The sequence below is a fragment of the Chinchilla lanigera genome, unplaced genomic scaffold (assembly GCF_000276665.1).
Source record: "Chinchilla lanigera isolate Chin_1 unplaced genomic scaffold, ChiLan1.0 scaffold00004, whole genome shotgun sequence".
In the NCBI taxonomy this organism is placed as follows: Eukaryota; Metazoa; Chordata; class Mammalia; order Rodentia; family Chinchillidae; genus Chinchilla; species Chinchilla lanigera.
The window spans coordinates 5,906,082-5,926,060 of NW_004955405.1; the positions used below are offsets into that span (position 1 = coordinate 5,906,082).

A 19,979-nucleotide genomic window follows, 5' to 3' on the forward strand; every position below is an offset into this window, starting at 1 on the left:
CTGTAATAATGAACATTTTTTTCATGTACTTATTGGTCCTTTGTACAGAAGTGTCCATTTATTTTGGTTACCCATCTTTCGCTTGGGTCTTTTATTTGGGGGTGGTTTACTCTTTTAGAGTTGCTTATATATTCTTGATGTTAACCCTCTGTCTGTGGAATAGCTGGCAAAAATAATTTTCCTATTCTGTAAGTTGTCTGTCTCTTCATTCTGTTGGTTTTTTTTTTTCTGTGCAGAAGTTTTAAAATTTGATATGGTCCCATTTGTTGACTACCAGTGGGGTTCTGTTCAGAAAGCCCTACCTATGACCATGTCTTGAAGAGTTGTACCTATTCTATCTTCCAGCAAATAAGTATTTCTATTTTAACATTTAGATCTTTGATCCATTTTGATTTTGGTTTAGTACATGGTGAGATATATGGGTCTAGACTCAATCTTCTGCATGCGGATATCAAATTTTCCCAGCACCACTTAGAAAAGAGGGTATCTTTACTCTAGAGTATGTTTTGGGATTCTTTGTCAAAGATCAAATAGCTAAATTTGCCTGGGGTTGTTTCTGCTTCTTCTATTCTGTTCCATTGATCCACATGCATGTTTTTGTGCCAGTATCAATCTGCTTTAATCTCTGTAGCTTTATAGTACAACTTCAAGTCCGGGGTTGTGATGCCACCTGCTTTGGTTTTGCTACCCAGGATTGCTTTTGCTATTCTGGGTCTCTCCTGACTCCATATAAATTTTAGGGTTATTTTCTCTAGCTCTATGAGGAATGGTGTTGGTATAGTACTTTGATTGGGACTGCATTAAATCTGCATACCAGTAAAGGAAGAATAGCCATTTTGGTTATATTGGTTCTACGTATCTGGGAATAATTTTCCATTTTCTGATGTCTTCCTCTATTTCCTTTTTTGGTCTCAAGAAATTTTCATCACAGAGGTCTCTCACTTCATTAGTGAGAGTTTTGTGACATATTCTAGATTCAAACCATAACATCTACAAATTCAAATGAAAAATTAAAGCTCTAACTATTACAAATGCACTGAGAATTATTTGGAAAAACCAACTTTTCACTCTGTGGGACAGGGAGGAGGGAGAAGGAAATGCCTCCCCCAAGCAACATGCAAAAAAGCCCATGGTGTCAGTGTACCTGTCTACAAAGAAGGCAGATACTATGCCCCTTGCCCAGGGCCAGCCCTGAGAAGCTCTGCCTGACACATCTGAGCGGTGACTGTGGTCTGTAATGTGAAAGTTGAGGTAGCACCACCATTGTTCACCTGTGAGCCTTGACAACATGGCTAGATGACAAGGAGAGAATACCAACAAAAAGATCTCCCTAGAACATTTAAGCAGGCAGGATGCTACTCTACTGTCTCTCAAAGATAAACATGTTCTCAGTCCAAGTTTTTAAAAGATTGATTTACATTTATTAAAAATGTTCATCTCCTCAGCAATGCTACTTTATTATGCAGAATTATAGAATTATACTTGAGAAAACAAAATCCTGACAATGTATTAGACTAGTACTATGAAGTTATGTATTCTCCAATGGTTTATACTTCAATAGACTATTCCAGTGGAAATTCAAACCTCTAAATTCTACAGAATGGTAAGATGTAAATGAAATACTACATTATTCATGTTCATTGGTTTTTTTTGGTTTTAGACCTCATAGGGTTTTATGAATATTAAAACACATATTGAGTATGAAAAGGGTATGGAAGATTATAAAGCACAAAACCAATATAATAAATTATCACAACTATGTGTTTTTATTACTTAGTTCCAGGATAAAAGATCCACACATGTGGACATTTTCAGTGCCGCATTCTCTCCCAGACTTTGCCATGTGGTCCCTACACGTACTAACCCTTATTTTTATATAGAATTTCAGGCTAATCACTCTGTGGTGACCGTTTGGAGGCTTGTCAGGCTACTCTAGAGTTGGACACATTTGTATTATAATGAAATCATTAAAAACGAAGTTCTTTTACTTACAAATGTTAACTGCATTGTATATTTTATGTGTGGCCCAAGACAATTTCTCTGTGCAGTCCAGGCAAACCAGGTGCATCTAGCCCACGGGCTACAGGTTGGACATGCTTGCGAGTCGGAGGATGATGAACTCTGTGTAAGGGTTTCAAAGCCAGTGTGTGCTGGCGTTGCACACCTGCAATCCCAGAACTCTTGGGAGGCTGAGGCAGGAGACTGCAAGTTCAAGCCCAGTCTGGATAACTCAGTGTCTTAGTGAGACCCTGTCTCAAAATACAAAGGGCCAGAGATACAGCTCAGTAGTAGAGAACCCCTGGGTTCAATCCTCAGTAACACACACACACACACACACACACACACACACACACACACACAAGGCCACAGTTTAAAAATATGTAATTGAGCAGAAAATATGAAATGTATCTGATACCAAGCTGATACCACATTGTGTAAACTGTGTGTGTTACAAACCCACATGTATTTATATGTGTTTGTGTGTGAGGAAGCAGGTATTTGTCAGTTGATAATGACATAAACACATTCTTTAATTATGGATCATTGCAAAAAAGATGTGCAAGCCACTGGAAGAAGACCACTGTTGCTAAGCGTAGGGTTTGGCACAGACCTGGGTTCAGGTCCCGACTGTACCACTTGACTGTGTGATTCTCAGCACACTGCTTGACCTCTCCTTAGTTTCTTCAGCTGAAAAGTGGGTATAAAGTGGTAAGTATGTCACAGAGTTACAAAGAATGAGCACCTATGAAATCCTCAATATCATTCCTGGCACAGTGTCAGTGCCCAAAAGAAAGGAATTCCCTACTTCATCCTTTGCCACAGTATTAGTAAAGTTTATCATGGTACACAAATATTTGGCATGATCTCTATTAGTCAAACATAACTGAGTGAAACACAGTACTTACAAGTTTGGGAGGACTAAGAATTGAAAGTGATGGTCCTTAAAGAGAAATCCAAGGACGGATGTTATGTGTTTGCTACTCGGGTTGGAGCTCCAACAAGCCCTGCAGGTTTTCCACGCTGCACTGAAGTCTGAAGATCATGCATTGATCAGCTGCTTGATTGAGAATGGCAGCACAGTATGCCGGGGACTGTGCTCAGCACTAAAATCACTTCAGGAAGCCCTGGGGCCGGGCAAACACCAGGGAAATCTGCTTTCTTACTGTAATTCCTACCACCTGGCTATAATGGGTCCCTGTGGGGACTCCACAGTGTGAGCAGGGCTCACTTCTTCCTGGCTGACAGCTGACATCTCTATCACAGGACCCGAAGCCCCGTGTATCCAGAAACCACACGGGTAACATAAACGGGAGAGGGCAGGACACAAGGTTATTGTGAAGATTACCTGTCAAGTGTCCAGAGTTCATGGCTGTACTATTTATTTATTCATTATCAAGACTCTAAATGATAAGTATTGGAATTGAGAATCTCGCCTAATTGAGACCGTCTTGCCTGAAACATGCTGCTTACTGAAGCTATGTAAGTTGCAACAGAGGCCTGAGTATAAAACCGATTCACTTTCTGCTTGCCTTGCTGCTCAGCTCTGGCTGCAGTGGCCCAGAGGAATGCAGGCTCTGGGGGCCATGCATTAATTGCTAACAAAAGCTGGAAACATAGCTTTTTATGTGATTCTGTTTACTAATTATGTATTTTACCAACTCATTGAAACTTAATCAGAATCTTTGTCTGGGATAGTATTCTGAAGGCCAAACCAATAATGTGGTGGAGATTGCCACTTTGAGACCACTGGTCTAGCAAATCCAGTGCTGAAAGTGCTAAGAGTTCATATTTCTTAAAGCCTTTTCCCACGAGACAATCCCCAGAACTTCTCCCCACAGCTACCCCACTTCTCACTTTCAGACACATAACCAAGAGGTTAGGCTTGTTGTGCTGGTATTGTTGCACTGTAACATTTTCTGAACTAGTAGGTTAGTAGTTTATGCTTCCTTACCTACTATCACAAACTTCCTGGTTCAAAACAATAGAAACAGAAATTTGAAATCTGCTTCATTGGGTCACACTCAAGGAGTCAGCAGGACTGAGCTTCCTTGGCAGACTTTCAGGGAGAGATCACGGTTTATTGCTTCCACATTGTAGTGACTGCCAGCACTCTATGGCTTGGGGCTGCATCCCTCCCATCTCTGCCTCCACGGTTACACTGCCTTCTCAGCTTCTGTGTCTAACCTCCCTCTGCCTTTCTCTTGTAAAACACTCTTACTGGCATTTAGAGCCCACCTGGGTAACCCAGATAATCTCCCTATCTCATGACCCTTAATCTCAGTTGTAAGGTCCTTTTGTCACATAAGGTAACGTTTGAAAATTCCAGCGGTAACCAGGGATATAGCTCAGTGGTACAAGTGCCTGCCTGGCAAGCGCAAGGTCCTGAGTTTGATTCCTGGTACAAAAAAAAAAAAAAATTCCAGAGGTTAGGACCCAATGCATTTGGGGTCATAATTCAGCCAACTGCCATGGCTATCAGCACGGAACCTGGGTCCACCCCTCCCCTGGGTTTCATCCTGGTTCTGCACTGAATAAGGTTTCAGTGCTTTTTCACATACAAAATGATAATAGTTATAGTTAACACATAGAGTTATTGCGAAGATTACCTGTCAAGTGTCCAGAGTTCATGGCTGTACTATTTATTTATTACCAAGACTCTAAATGATAAGTTTCGGAATTGAGAATCTCGCCTCTCTAATAGAGACCATCTTGCTCAAGACTGAAGGGAATTGTGTGCTTGGGAGTGACTCTTGCAGTACTGACTTTTGCTGCCTATCTTCCGTACTTTCTGACACAGGCCTGTCTGCACTTTCAGCAGATTCAGCTGCTTTCCTAGGATCCCCATTTCACACTTTCAGATCACTTTCCTACTCATTCTTTATCCATACTCAGTGAACAGAGGTACTGAAAACATAGCAATTTTTCTTTTAAAAAAAGAACTGTTTCAATATATTTTTCCAAGTGCTCCTCTAGCAAATAAAATAATTCCATGGTTATATGAAACATCAATACCTGTATTCTTAAAAGGAAAAAATGGACTTTTCTTCCAATAATGATGGAAGGGGATAAATGTGTCATCATAGCAGAGTAGAATTTATGCTTAAATCACCAAATCTGGCTGATAATGGGGAGTAACTGCTGTGAACTAACCAGTGCAGCATATTTTGGGAGAGCTGGATTAGTCTTCAGAGGTTTGGGCACTTATTAAAAGTGAAAAATTCCTGACCTTATGTTGCAGAATCTTAGCACGTTTCTTTAAGGTTTTCTTATCCACGAATATTATATCTGATATTTGCTGAAATTATTTTTAAAATCACACAAATATTGTTATATTAAACAGCTCATTTGGTTTTTAAATGTAAGGGCTGTATTTTAAAAATTAATAGAATTTTGGCTACTTACCTTTTCTTCTCACAGTGTAAATGATACAATAAACAAAAATCAGCCAGGCAGTTCCTTCTAGGATTAGACTGAAAAATCCAGAATTGCTGCATGCCTCTACATTTCTGCAATTCTGTGTAATGACCTAGGTTGCATGGGAAAAAGCTTTTCTTTAAATTCAGATTCATCATTTCTTTAGCAGATGACTTAGGCAAATTACCTAATGTTCCTTCTTCTGTTTCATTTTGTTTAAAAAGAGTAACGACAGGGTCCACCTCTGAGGATTCTTGTGAGAATCACAATAATTTCATGAGGAGAGACAACAGTCGTGTCCATGTTAAGAGTCCTGTAATGCTGACTACCAGAACACAGGGTATTTTAAGCAGAAGGAATGACCATCACAGATTCTTTCTTTCTTTCTTTCTTTCTTTCTTTCTTTCTTTCTTTCTTTCTTTCTTTCTTTCTTTCACCTTATACTCTCAGTTCACTTTTTGTAAGAACTCAAGCTTTCGGGCAGTCTTAGGAATGTACCATGAAAACTTTCATCATCTCATAAATCTCATGTAGGTTGGCAGGAGGGTATGCTGCTGTGTCCTTAGCTATGTTAAGCCTGGCTATTCCTCACTACACTGGGATCATTTAAACTGAGAAATCTTAAGTGAACACAGTCCCTGCAGAAGAGAAGCACATTGCAATTTCAGCCATCCTTCTTTATTTCTTGACTTTGGGGCATTTATAGGACAAATGCATTTGTATTCAGATAGTCTTGCTAACGGGCTTTCTAAAAAAATTTTTAGAGCTAGAACTCCAAATGACATCCATTACAGAGAAGAGGGAGAAGGAAGAAAACCCATATAAGTCACTCTTTTATATTCGCATTGCATCTTTAGTTTCAGGAAAAAATGATTATATGTCATCACAATATTTTTTAAGGTATGTCTTAGGGATAAATAATAAGAAACATGCCAACTTTATGGATGAGGAACCTGACATACTGAAACACTAAGGTTCTTTTCTTGGAGTACAAAAAAAGAAAAAATGCAACGATGGCAGACAAGACTTTTAGCAAGTAAGCATTTTAGCCATAAACTTCCCTTTCCATACAGCATAAAGCACACTTAAATGCCATGTTTCAGTCCAGTAGGTTATCAACCCTGCCTGCAACAAACAGATAATGATTTCCTCCAAAATATGGCTTTACAAGACAGTGTTCTATCAACTGGTTGTCTGCTTCTCCCAGTAAAATGCCAACGGATTTGTGGGGCATTTCAGGAGCTTCTGCTCATACGCAAAAGCAACCATGCTTGGAAAAATATAGACTGTCACTGTCAGGTATGTGTTACAGTTCTCACAGTGAAACAGAAATGCCACAATAACCTACCCAAGATTATACAATTTTTGAGATATTTATGAAACACAGAAACCAGTAGAATTTCTCCCTTACTTAAAAATGTCTAAATTGTACAATTAATCTCACCTGATTTGAAATATGGCCTCTGTTACTTAACAGTAGAACTTCATGATTGCCTAAGGGATTAGACCTCCCACTCAGAAAATGCACCTAACATTTCTTTGTTCTAGTCATGGGTATCTGCTGAGTTCCACAAAGATATTTCCTACCTGGTCACTGGATATTGCTCATGGTAGGACTACATCATTTAGAACGCTTATTTAAAGAAAGGCATCATCTGGGTTAATCATATAATTGATTTTATTCTATACCAAGTTTTATACACAGGTAGAAAATGGAAAGATATCTACAAGCTGTCACACTAATTCATAGGATTACATTTGCATTTAATTGGAGATAGTTGGATATGGGATGAGAATTCATTGCCTCTTTGTGATGAGTACCAGGTACCTCCAAGGTGCCAAGCATTACCCTAGGCATTTGGATTCATCAGTGAACAAATCAAACAAATACTTTGCCTTTGTAGATCTTACTGTTATGGTTTATGTCTAGATGTCCCCCAAAGCCACATGCAGTCATGGGGCAGCCTTCTAGACTTTGTGATTAATTCATGGTCCAGTGCTGGGATTATGGATGAGTGCTACACCCGTCCTGGGGTAGGTAGCCTGCATACGTGTAAGGGAGGGAAAGAGGCTTGCTCTTTCTGCGCCTCCCCCTTTTTTTGCTCTTGTTGCTTTTGCTGTTTTCTACCACCATAAACTGTTGCCCTCTGCCATGTGCCACCCTGCCTTGGAGCCAGCTGAGTATGGACTGAAACCTCCACAAACTGAGCTAAATAAACCTTCCATCTCTAAATTTTGGGCACTGGGTATTTTTTCTCAGCAATGAGAGAAAGTTAACTAACACACTTACTTTCTAGGGGGATGGGAGGGCTAGAACACAAACCATGAATGTAATAAACCAATACATGAATAGCAGACTAGCCATTAGTAAACACTAAGAAGAAAAGGATTAAGAACAAGAAGCTAGTGGGAGGGGCCAGGAGATGGAGGATGGGGGAGGAAGAGAAGGAGAGGAAGGTGAAACCAAAAGACTTAAGATGCCTTGTGTACATGTACCAACTGCCCACGAAAAATGTAGACACTGGCCACTGCAAACATGGAGTAATAAAAATTAAAACAAAACAGAAGAAAAAACAAGCAAACAAAACAAGAAGGCATGGGAGTTAAGCCAGGGGGCACAGAGACCAATTCTTCCAACTGACATCCTTGAATTCCTTGGAAAAGCAAACCATTCTGTTAGGTGATCAGCGGACTAGCCTTGTGCGGCATCGCCACCCTGCTCTGTCATGTGCTTTCAAATTCACTCTGTGTACTCATGGTCATCATGCATTTAGCACATGCAGACATCAGTTTAGGCAGTGAGGATATCATGAGGAAGGAAATAAAGTTCTTGCCCTGGGAAGCTTGTACTCTGGGAAGGAATCTGGTCAACATAAAAGAAAATAAGTGGTGATAAACAGAATTGCTACCAAGTGAACAGGGCAGGCTTGGAATCAGAAGGGAGCCAGGGCTGGCTTCCAGCAGAACGCCCTGAGTAGGTGTCCCCTCAGGAGGGATCTGAATGAAAAAAGACTGAGCCAGGCTTAGGGCTGCGAAGACTGTTTCCGTTTCCGATGGGAAGGAACAGCTCTCGCAGATGAGTTACCCTTCTGGAAACCAGGGATGGGTGTGGTTAGAGCAAGGAGGAGAGAAGCAGGAGGTCAAGGCCCTTCTGTGTCATTAAGAACAGCAAGCTTCTACACGTGTGCATATGGAAAATAAGAGGCTTTTGTGATCCACCCAACATCAACATCCTCGGCACTGCCTCCCTTATTTGCTTGTGGTTGGCTGGTTTAAAGCATGGACTTGGTTCGGGCTGACTCGTTTGTTCACATTCTACCTCTGTAATTTCAGGCAGGATTTTCCACCTCCCTTTGCTTTCAGTATCCCTATCTATTAAAATAGGGGTAAGAACAGCACCGGTCACGTGCTGTGACAGACAGTGTGCAGACCGTGCAAAGGCTGACTGAGCTGATTCCTGGCAGGTGACTGGAACAGCACTTCCGCTCTCAAGCCTGCTGGTGCAACATGAGCCCTGAGTGGTGCTGTGGTCCTTCACCTGAGGCTGGTCATAGCTGAGGAGGCCTGAGTGTGCAGACACGCAGTCTCAAGCTTAGTCTGAGAAAAGAAACACTAGCACTTGTCTATGTCGGCTGTACGGGGAAATGCTGTTTTAGGATACTTCATTCACTTGTTTCTTCTTATTTTTTGCAGTGTGATCACTAACGGAGTGCGCATGTCCCCTATAGCAGGCATTCTTCTGCACACTGCTGCTCTAGACAGACTGTCGGCTCAGCACTTATGCTCATGATTATGAACAGCATTGGCCAAACTCTCAGGTGGTCCATGATGCCATTCTGACCCCAGGGAAAGGTTGAGTGCGCTGTGAGAGGAGGGCAGAAAGGGTGACATTTACCATCCTTAACTTTTGTGGAACTGTCTCATTGCTCTCTGCAGCCAGTGGCTGTTGTAGCACTGTTGTGATTTATTGGTTTGCACACATGATAAAGAAGAATCCTGAGGGACTCTCCTGCCATCCCCAGGAAGACGGATTTTCTACGCGTGTAAACCTCGCTGCCACTCATGGGTTGTAGAAAGCTGACCAGGTGGCACTCTCCTCCACCCTCAGGTATGGAGAAAATTATGATCTAATGCTGTGTGAATCAGAAGGAAATTTCAGCCGCTGGGTTAGACAGTCCAGGCCTGGGTTAAACGATTTGTAATGTTCAAAGTCTGCTTAGTTTGGTGAGTTTCAAAATCAATGCACAAAGTTATTCAAAATCAAGGCACAAAGTTATTCAAATTGTTCTGTTATCGTGTATACTATTGTTGCCCACTGAACACCTGCTTTGTGAATTCACAAAGTGTGTCATGCACTTTACGCATTTATTTCATTTTAGCTTAAAATAATGTTATCGTTTTCACTTCATGGTTGATGAAATGAGGCTCACAGAGGTTAAATAACTTGACCAAGGTTTCATTCATCAGTGCTGTAACTTGGATTCATCTTACATCAACCTGGCCCAATGTGTGAGCTCTTCAACTCTTCACTTGGATGCTGGTCACACATCAGCTCCCTCCCCCAGAGGACAGCATCACCAACACAGCTCGGCCCCATGGCAGCCACACTGGAGCCAAAAGCACTCCTGAAGACAACACTGTTGCTGCCATTCTGTCCGAATGACACCTTCCTGCCATCCACCTGGGGATTCTCTCATGGGCCTATAGCAAGAAACACTTGAGAAGCGACCTCTCCACACCGGCAGCTGGAGTGCCATGAGCCTTCCGCCCAGGACACTCCCTATAGCTCCCTCTTGTTTTCTTAATGGAAGCTTCTCTCTGGGGGAGACTGCCTGCCCTCCGGTGAATGGGTGAATGAGGATCGTAGAGTAGGTGTGCTGTGTCCTCAGCTCCTGTTTGCTAAATTCTGCCTTTCAAATCTCCAGTTTGTTTCCTCTGCCCTGACTATCTCACAAACTTAATTTTCATTTTACACAGTTTTAATGTAGAAAATATCATTAGCAAACTCATAGAAAATAATTAGTGGTCAGCATTCATTTCTGCTTTATAAATGTGTGAAAATAGAGCTTTTTCAAGAAAGAAGGGGGGACCCCAACATGGAACTCCTAATGAGCATGTCTATCAAGTGAAAGGTGACTGTACTTATTTAACCTTAGCATCATGGTTATCTGCACCTGTGATGAATATGAACATTAACTGCAGCTTATGTTGGCCACCTGTCCAGTAACACAAGGCAAAGCCTTGCTCGTTTGATTCAGGGAAGACTGAAACTCCATGTACTTTCTGTAGCAGTAGTGAGGCCTGCTTGGTAGGGCGTAACCTCGACAAACAGTATTAAAGTTTAACCTTTTTGGGTTTCCCCATGATATAAATCAAAATGAATACGTCTTCCATAGATGGGACTGTCTGGCCACACATGAGCTCAGTTAATCTTGAAGTTAGAGTGAACCACTCTGGAGTATTACAGAGGGAAAAGATGAAGGGGATCAATTAATCTCTTCTTAGGGAAGAGTTTGTTTTCTTTTTATTTGAAAATGTCAAGCTATGTTTAAATAACAAATAGAATATGTTACAAAGAAAGAAGGGGATTTATACATATGTGTATCTAATTTTTATATGGAAAATATATACATATATTCATATATAAAAAATGTAAATTTTAAAAATGTTTTTATTAGTGTCCATTAATTTTACAAAATATTGGATTTCATTGCACATGTTTGGCTTACATCCATGCGAACCCCAGACTTCTGTCCTCTATTGGGTTCACACCGAAGCTCCGTTTCTCCCTGTCCCCATTCCACTGCTTTCATTCTCCATGCAACATCCTAAAGCCCTTGAGATGCTGTCTGCTCCTCCTGCATTTCCTGCATGCACGTGTCCATCCCACAGCCCACTCCATGGGGACGCTACTCTACTTCTTCCACTTAAGATAAAGAGCGAATCTCCTTAGACAAACCCAAAGAGGGAAGGTTAATACACAGCATTTTAATAATCATCACACGAAATTCTTCATAATGGTTCTAACTTTAAAATATTCTTCAAACATCTAATCTAGGGCATTCCAGGCTTTGTTCTAAACTCTGAAGATGTAAGGTTGAGTAAAACAGAATTCTTGATCTAAGGAACTCATTGACATGAAACAATTGTTACAACAAAGGAATTCACATGGGTCAAGCTCTCTAGTAAAAGTGTGGACAAACTGCTCTGAACATACACAGAGGAACACCTATCCTGCATCCAAGGGGCACAAATGCTTCACCAGGGATCTGACAGAAATCTTGCAAAGGCACAGGCCTCTCGAACCACCCGTTCTCCACTTTCTCACACCCCACAACCAAACTCCCAGGAACAGCTCTTCCCTCCACCTTTCAGTGTCTCCAGAGTCCTGAGCTCCTCACCAAAGGCCTTCTCTCTACAGGACCCTCGGGCTCGGAGCTGGGGCCTCCCAGAGTTCTTCCTGCGGCTGCCCCTCCCCGTCTCAGCCTCTCCGCAGCAGCGCAGGGCTCTGGCGGAAGTCAGGTGGAGTTCCTCTCCTAGAAAGAGTCCCACCTCTTTCACTCCTGCTGAAACCAGAAGACAGCACCACAGATGGAGCCCAGCATCTCCACTCTCCCCTGGGTCCAAAGTTTCCCTTTCTCACCCATCAAGGGGTCTCCTTTCAGCTCTCTGTCAGCCCCTCTGGCTGTTCTGGGTGCCCTGGGAGCTGCCTCAGGTGAGTCTATCTGCCCTGCTCACTGTTCCCTTGGCGGTTCCCTCCCCATCTGCCTATCAGCCTTCAGGAAAACTCCTGACCTCTCCCCCCAGCACCACCCATTCCCTTTCCTACATCCTTTCCCACAGCACACACGAGCTGCTCCTTCCACAGTGGTTATTTATTTTATCAAAGTTTGTCTCTCCGCAACCGAACATAAACTCCAGGCGGGCAAGGACGGGTATATGTTTTGTTTCTAGCACATCCCGCCTGTACTCACCATCATCCAAGAACAGAGCCAATCCTCATGAGACATTTGTTGGATAAATTAATTTTAAAAAAATTATGAAAGGAAGACAAGAGTGAAGTCCTTAAGCATGAACAATTGTTGAAAGACCTGGAAATCAAAGTATCTCTAATCTAATGTGACTAAAGTGGAGAAATGTTTAATGGTCAGAGCTAGGAGCAGAGGGTGGAGGTGGAAATCAGGGTATCTGGTGGTTAAGGGCTGAACTCCTCTCCCCCAGCTCTTACACTGAATCCCCAAACTGCAAGGTCTCAGAACGTGACTATATTTGGAAACAAGCCCTCTGAAGAGGTGATTTATTTAAAATAAGATTGTGAAGGTGGGTCCTGGTCAATCTGACAGGAAATGCACACCCACAGAGACACACACAGCCTGCACACAGAGGGAAAGACCATTCAGATACAGTGAGAGTGTGACATCTGCAAGCCCCAGAGAGAGCCTCAGAAGAACCAAACCTGGGGAGGCCTTGATCTTGAACCTCTAGCCTTCAAAACTGGAAGAAAGAACAATGCTGTTCTTTAAGCCATCCAGCTGCTGACACTTCGATGAGGAATTACAGGTTTTCTCTCAGGAGTCCCCATAATATTTGAGACTGGGGTGAATCATGACCAGAGGAGACTGAGGCTGTGGAAGCCCGTGTTTGCAGGGATGTAGAAGAAGGAAAGACTGGAACCCTGGAGACTAAGCGGGGAGTATTTCCAAGAGCTCAGATTTACTTTAAGGAGGAGCAAGAAAGGAGAGCGCAGCTGAGAGCAGAAGCAGTCAGCATTGAGATTGTGACACATCAGATTTGTGGTAGCAGCACCCGCCACAATAAGGAATTAGATGTAAAAGGATCAGAAGACAACATGTGAGTTTCAGGGGTGTCTCCCGTATGCGACACTTCTCAGTAAGGACCCTAAGCCAGGTGCTGGCCGCTGTCCTGCTGCCCCAGAATCGCTGGTACTGGCCCGGAATATATTGGTGGGAGCTGCAGGCTGCGTCCCTCCTGGGGATAAAGTGCACATTCACCTACCAAAGAGTCTGAGCAGGTTTACAAGGAAGACCCTTGGGAACCCTGCTTACTGAAGGAATTCTGTCTGTTGGATGGGGGAACCTTTTTTGTGTGGGTGAGGCACTTTCAACCTCTTTCTAAACATGAATACCCTAGAAATTAACCCAGTTTGGACACCCTGTTGTGTTCCAATGTAGCAGAACAGTTCTAAAACAATCCAAGCAGCCTGAACTCAGTGATCCCTTTTTCCAGTAACAATATTACTTAACACTGTCCTAACCCACTGGCAGAGTGAGCTCAAAGAAGAATCCATTTGGTTTTCTTATAGCCTAATTACTAGCAGTTTTTAAAAAATTTCAGTCTTTTGAAAATGGTATAAGTTTGGGCTGGGAATATAGTTCAGTGGCATAAGCGCCTGTCTGACAAGCGTGAGGTCGTGAGTTCAATCCCTGGTACCGCAAAAAAAAAAAAAGAAAGAAGAAAATGTCACAAGTTCTTTCACCTCTCTAAAGGAAAACTACTCTAGTGATTTAAGAGGAATGTGTGGCTCAAACGCAGAAATCTGGGAACAGTGTTTGCCCAGCAGTTGTGACCAGGGTTCTCTGTGCCCAGTCAGCTGCAGTGTAAACTTTCCTACATGCCCATCAGCTTCTGCTGCCCGAGGCGTCTGTGAGGGGACTCACATGCGATGCGCACATAGGCCTTCCGGCTCTTGGTGGTGCCCGCCGAGCTCCAGGCCACACACTGACACCAGTAGTCTTCAGGCCCGAAGAGTTCTTCCACTTGCTGGCGAGAAATCTCAATGCTCACTTCGCGGACAATGAGACCTGGGGAGAAAGGAAGAAGCAGTCAGGAGCTGCCTGTGTTAAGGAGACAGAAAAAGGCATTCATCCCTCAACAGACCTCTCCACGCTGCAGTGCAACATCCAGACATGGCCTTGTGCATGCCCTCTCCTTTCTGCAGGCCGCACTTACTCACCCAATAGCTTCTTCATTCTCTTATTGCTATTTCAAACCTTCCAAGCTCACCTGAGGGTCCAAGTGGAGGAGCACTCTGCAAAGGAGCACCTTTCCTCAAATAGCATGCCAATGTTTATCTCCCATCCACTTATGAAATTGGGGGAATTTGGATTTCACACCTTCTCAGGGTTCTACTTCAATTACATAGGTTGAAGCTAAGATGCCCAGCTGTTACTCAGTGTTACCATACCTAAATCTTCCTAACTCATCACAGGAAATGAGAGAGAATGATCTAAATGTGTGATCTAAACCTGCTACTTTAACAATTAAGTTACCCTAACAGTTGTGTTTTAATTATAATTACATTATTCTTCTCAAAAAAAATATAAGCTTCTAAGAACAAACCTGTGGCAGCCTATTTAAAGGATGTATTGCTTTAAGGTTTTAATGTATAATATTCAGTGGGTCCAAATGTTTCTCTGTAATTGCAGTGTGACTGAAATCCTGTAAAATTGCTGCAAGCTAAAAAGCTGAAATAATTGGAATTTATCTTATGGCATTATGTAATCCTGAATAACTAAAATTGAAATAAAATCTGGATTTATCATTTGAGGGGAATTTATCTTGCAGTATCAAAGCTCTTTCAGATGTTCATTCTGCAGTACACCTCTTTGGACTGAGAAAGAGAGATTATTTGAAAACTATATCAAGAACTTCAATTGCTAGTTCTCCTGGAGACTGAATGCACACATTTCCAGAATGTAGCATCCACTGTGAGAACCAGCAGAACACCTGGAGGGAGTAAGAGAATTTACCTTGGGACAAGGATGGGAACAGTAAAAATGAATGAAGTAACTTTGTACTTGCTTATATTCATTCACTCATTCATTCAATAAATGCTTATTAAGTATTAATTATATAATAGATACTGTACCAGGCACTTGTGATATTCTAATAAGTAAGACAGTCATCATTGTCAATGAACTTATAGTACTGTGAAGAGGACTCATGTTAACAATTACATCACTTATCACAACTGTTTCTGAGCTGGGGTTCGCTGAGGGTGTGACTTGATAGTGAAGTGTTTTTATCTAGCATGTATGCAACACAGAAAAAAAGCTGTCTTCAGTGTACAGGGATGAAAAGAAAGAACTAGCATGAAGGATTCAATGTGAGTCAGTCTGGAAGCAAGACAGAATTTGGAGATTGAGAGTCCTGTGGAAAACTAACACCACTGGACACAGAGGGTCCAGACCTGTGTTGGAACCAGAGACAAGAGCAGATCCAGTTCATGTGGTCTTGGACTCCAGTGGTTCTGAATGTGGCCCCAGAACAGTTTCATCAGCATCACCTGGGGATCTGTTGGAACTGCAAATTCCCAGGCCTTATTTTAGACTCACTAAATATGAAACTTTGGGGCTAGGGTCCAGCAAACTGGCCCACCACATACTTGTGTGCTAGGTATGGGAATCTTTTTTGTACATGTTTCAGGTTTTGGGTTTCTTCCTGAGAGCAACGACTATCAATGAACTTTTTTAAGCAAGCAGATGATATGAAGTAGGTGTTACTCTACTGGGGAAGAAACAATAATTTCCATCAAAATACATAGTGCTGTTCTTCTGTTAAAATGATGAGGCTTGAGCCATAGAAACTCCTGGCCTTTAGATCTGCTAAAGACTGAACTGGATTGAATGTCAGGGAAGTGAGTTTTGTAATTCAAAAACAGGACAAGATCCTGCAGGACCAACTATATTCTCAAAAGTTTATTAAGTATATGAGAAAATATTTAAAAATTTACAAATTAGTAATCCTTTTATGTTTGCTTATATAATAACCAGTTTAGAAAGAATTTTGAAGTACATGGCATATTTCAACCTCTTATTCCTCTAAGAAAAGATTAATACATTATTTTAGCCAATGACCAATTAATACCACAATCTTAACAAAAAAAATTTCCATGGTATTAACAAATATCACTCTTTTCCTCCCCTTTTGTTGGTTCCTGCTCAGGTCTCCTATTTTTCCTATGGTATTGTGAGTTTTTTTCTCATTATCCCATTGCTGAGAAATCTGTGTCTACACAAAGATGGAGCACAGCCTCCTCTCCCAAGCCCTACCTCCTTCTTTTTTCTTTACTCTCTGGTATTTGCTGCTTTGCCCATTTTACTTGTTTATACATTCCTTCTTCAGGCAGAAATTCAGCAACTGGAAACAAAGCTCATCCTTTAAAGTTGTTGCAGGACATTTACAGTCACCAAAGGGCTGATAAATGTGCAGTGTGTATTTCTTTCAAACTATAATGGCTCTTTCTAAAATGCAGAACAGCAGCAAATGGGCTCAGGATATTAAAACCACACACAAATATTTTTAGTCCCAAGATGATAACCTCAGGTTTCATTCCTCTCTTTTACTTAAAGCAATTACAGGAAACCTAATTAAATGCTATGGAACTTTACTAGGTCCACTGCATCCTGTAGTCCAACATACTCATGGATGTTTCTACCGACCACAAATCCGAAGCCTTTCAAGAAGCCACTGACAGACCTGCCTGCTGCAGAAGTTATTCCTGAGATGAATGTCCTGAATTGTGTGGCTGGGCTCCCCGTGGGCTGGAGGGAAGCACACACCAATTTTTGTCTTCAGCTTCACAGATGCCCCATTTAGGAGAAGATGGGCTAATTCCAGTCGTGTACAGCTGTTCTGCAACACAGCCCAAAGTTTGCATTCTGATATTTGGTCAACATCACAAGAACAAGGAGCAACTTCAGCATGCAGGAGCTAAGCACTTGCAGCCCAGAATTCCCTGGACTTCTTACCTGGGCTCTGAGCCCCACAGTCTCACACCATCATTTCATGAACATAGTGAGTTCATTACCAATGACATTTTGCCCATCAGCCCGAGCCCGGCAGTTTGGGTGAAGGTAGGTAACATCTTTTCTCTTTGAAAGTAAAATTTCAAATCTGCTTGAAGTCTTGAGATAGAAAAAATGAGCTTCCTTGACATGTGAAATACCATCAGCATTACTTCCAAGGAGGGCTGCTTTGAAGAGTTTGGGAACTTGAAATTGGTTTCAGGTTATTTAAGGGTGGGGGAAATGCTTCAGTCTACAGGATTTACACAAATATAAATGTGTAGTTTCCATCACATCTGATAACATCAAAGGTTTCCCATCACTATGTTTCCTTTAATAGTGGCATCTCAAAGATGCATGCTGTTTGAAGTTTGCAGTGATTTGCTTTTATAATAGAATTCATTGTGGTTGGGAGCCAGAATGCAGAAAAGTAATTAGCATGTTATTCCAAGATGTCTGGTAGTGCATATGAGCACGTCCTTGTTAACAGAGTTTCAAATGGACACAGAAATCCAAATATAGCCTTCTGGTTGGCTCTTTGTGAGGCCATGCATAAACATGGCAATAAAACCTTGGAAATAGTATTTATTTCTCAACTTTTGTATAAGCTTAATTTCATAAGAGTGGTCAGGCACCACAGATAATATTTTTTTCTAGGATTTTATTGTAAAGTGATTGCAAATATATAGTTCCCACTGTATAATTATTTAAAACAATACCCATAGTCCCATAGAAGTCATATCTGGAGCAATATCATCAAACAAGTACTGAAAGTCTACCAATATCAGAAAGTGTGTACAGTTGCAGAAATGTAAATATGGATCAAATATTACCCAGATTTGAGCAGTTCTTTGTTATATAACAGGATCTTATTTATTAGGTGATACTTTAGAATTATACATCATCTTAAAATATTTTTAAACGTGGTCATCAATATGCAGTTTTGATATTCCATGCATGTTTCACTAAGAGCCAGCCTAAGTCAACATTAGACTTAGGTGTTATGTGTTCCTGAGCCATCCTCCTCCTTCTGCCCAGTGACTTTATCTTTCTGACTGTACAGGAAAGCTTTGAGACATCCTGTTGTGCAGGCCTGGCCATTTGGCTTCCTCCAGCAATCTCTCTAATGGGAGAAGAACTGCAGCTCTCTGCCAAATTTCATTAGAGGACACTCACAGGACACTAGTTGGTGGGAAATGTACAAAGCTGCAGGTAGGGATGTTCTGGAATATATTACAACATTTTATTGAATTACTGTGGTATCTTCCTTATGCTTTTATTCAGAGTCTAATCCTATTAGTCTTCAGTAATATGATCTAAAATATGAAACATATCAGTTCTAGATGGCTTAATGTAAATTAAATCACGAAATACCCTATCATTATTTAAAAGGATTTCATACCATAAAAAACTGATGATTATTTTAGCAACCTATAACTCTCACTATAATAATCAAAATATGATAACTTTAAAGGTAGGATTTCACGATCAAGATGAGAATTCATGTTACACAAAGTTATTTGGCAACCTTTAAACTACAGCAGGAGAAGAAGACATTGTAAACACATGATTGATCAACTCTTCTCTGAAGTGTTTTCCTTGAATTTTCAATGTAATGCTTCATATATATACAGACTAACTTAATTAAAATTATTTGGTGTAATTGCAAATTTAAAATTATTGGGACACTAGCTTTATTATAAGTATAAATTTGTTGAAGTTATATTTACTATCTTTGTGATCAAGACAAATTTAAGAAATGAATAATTTACAAAGACCGAATCATAAGAAACAGAAAATCTGTATAGGACAATGAGTAAGAAAATTAAATCAATAATATAAAACCTACCTAAGAAATGCATAGAATCTAATGGTTTTAATGCTGAATTCTACCAAACTTTTAAAAAAGAACTAATAATCCTTTGCATGATCTTCCCAAAAATTGAAGAACAGGTATTTTTCATATTCATTTTACAAAGCCAACATTATCCTCATACCAAAAGGATACAAGAAAAGTGGAGGCCAATAACCCTGATGAACAGAGATGTAAAAATCCTCAATAAAATACTGGCAGACTGAATCCAACAGCATATTAGTAGGATCAATCACCACTATTAAATGGGATTTATTCCAAGATAGGAGAATGGTTCCAATGTGATATATCATGGTAACAGAATAAAGGGGTAAAACTCTACGATCACTGCAATATATAGAAAAAAATTTACCAAATTTCAGCGTCTGTAATGATAAAAATTCAATTCTACATCTACAATTTAGGTGTAGAATGAATGACCTCAACATAATTAAGGACACTTGTTCCAAGCCCATAGTTAGCACTGAAAAGGGACAGTTGAAAGCTTTTCCTTACGTGTCAAGCACATGCACCAGCTCTCCACAATGAATGTCATCATTATGTGCAGTAAATAGGTGCTAATTTTAGAAAAAGCAGAAGAGAAAACCATCAAGCACTTCATTTCATGTACTTGTTTGCTGTCCATCTCTGTCCTTGAGAACGCAAATCCACTCAGGCAGGGACTTTCTCTCTTGTTCCCTGCTGTGTCCCCAGCCCTGAAAATAGAGTCTAGCAGTAGGCACTTGCTACAAATTTGCTGAGTGAATAAAAGAAGTGAAGCCTGGAACAAGACCACTTTTATTCAACATAGTATTGGAAATCTTAGCCAGAGCAACTATGCAAGAGAAAGAAAAGAAAGGAGAGAGAGAGAGAGAGAGAGAGAGAGAGAGAGAGAGAGAGAGAGA

General features: G+C 41.0%; 1 protein-coding gene across 1 annotated transcript in view; it reads right to left on the reverse strand.

Moving 5' to 3' along the window:
* The window catches only part of Unc5c (unc-5 netrin receptor C), a 258,667-nt gene that overhangs the window by 114,796 nt on the left and 123,892 nt on the right, over positions 1-19,979 (reverse strand). The window contains exon 3 of the mRNA XM_013517438.1: positions 14,094-14,237. Coding sequence (XP_013372892.1) covers positions 14,094-14,237 — 144 coding nt within the window. The remainder of the gene's footprint in view (positions 1-14,093; positions 14,238-19,979) is intronic.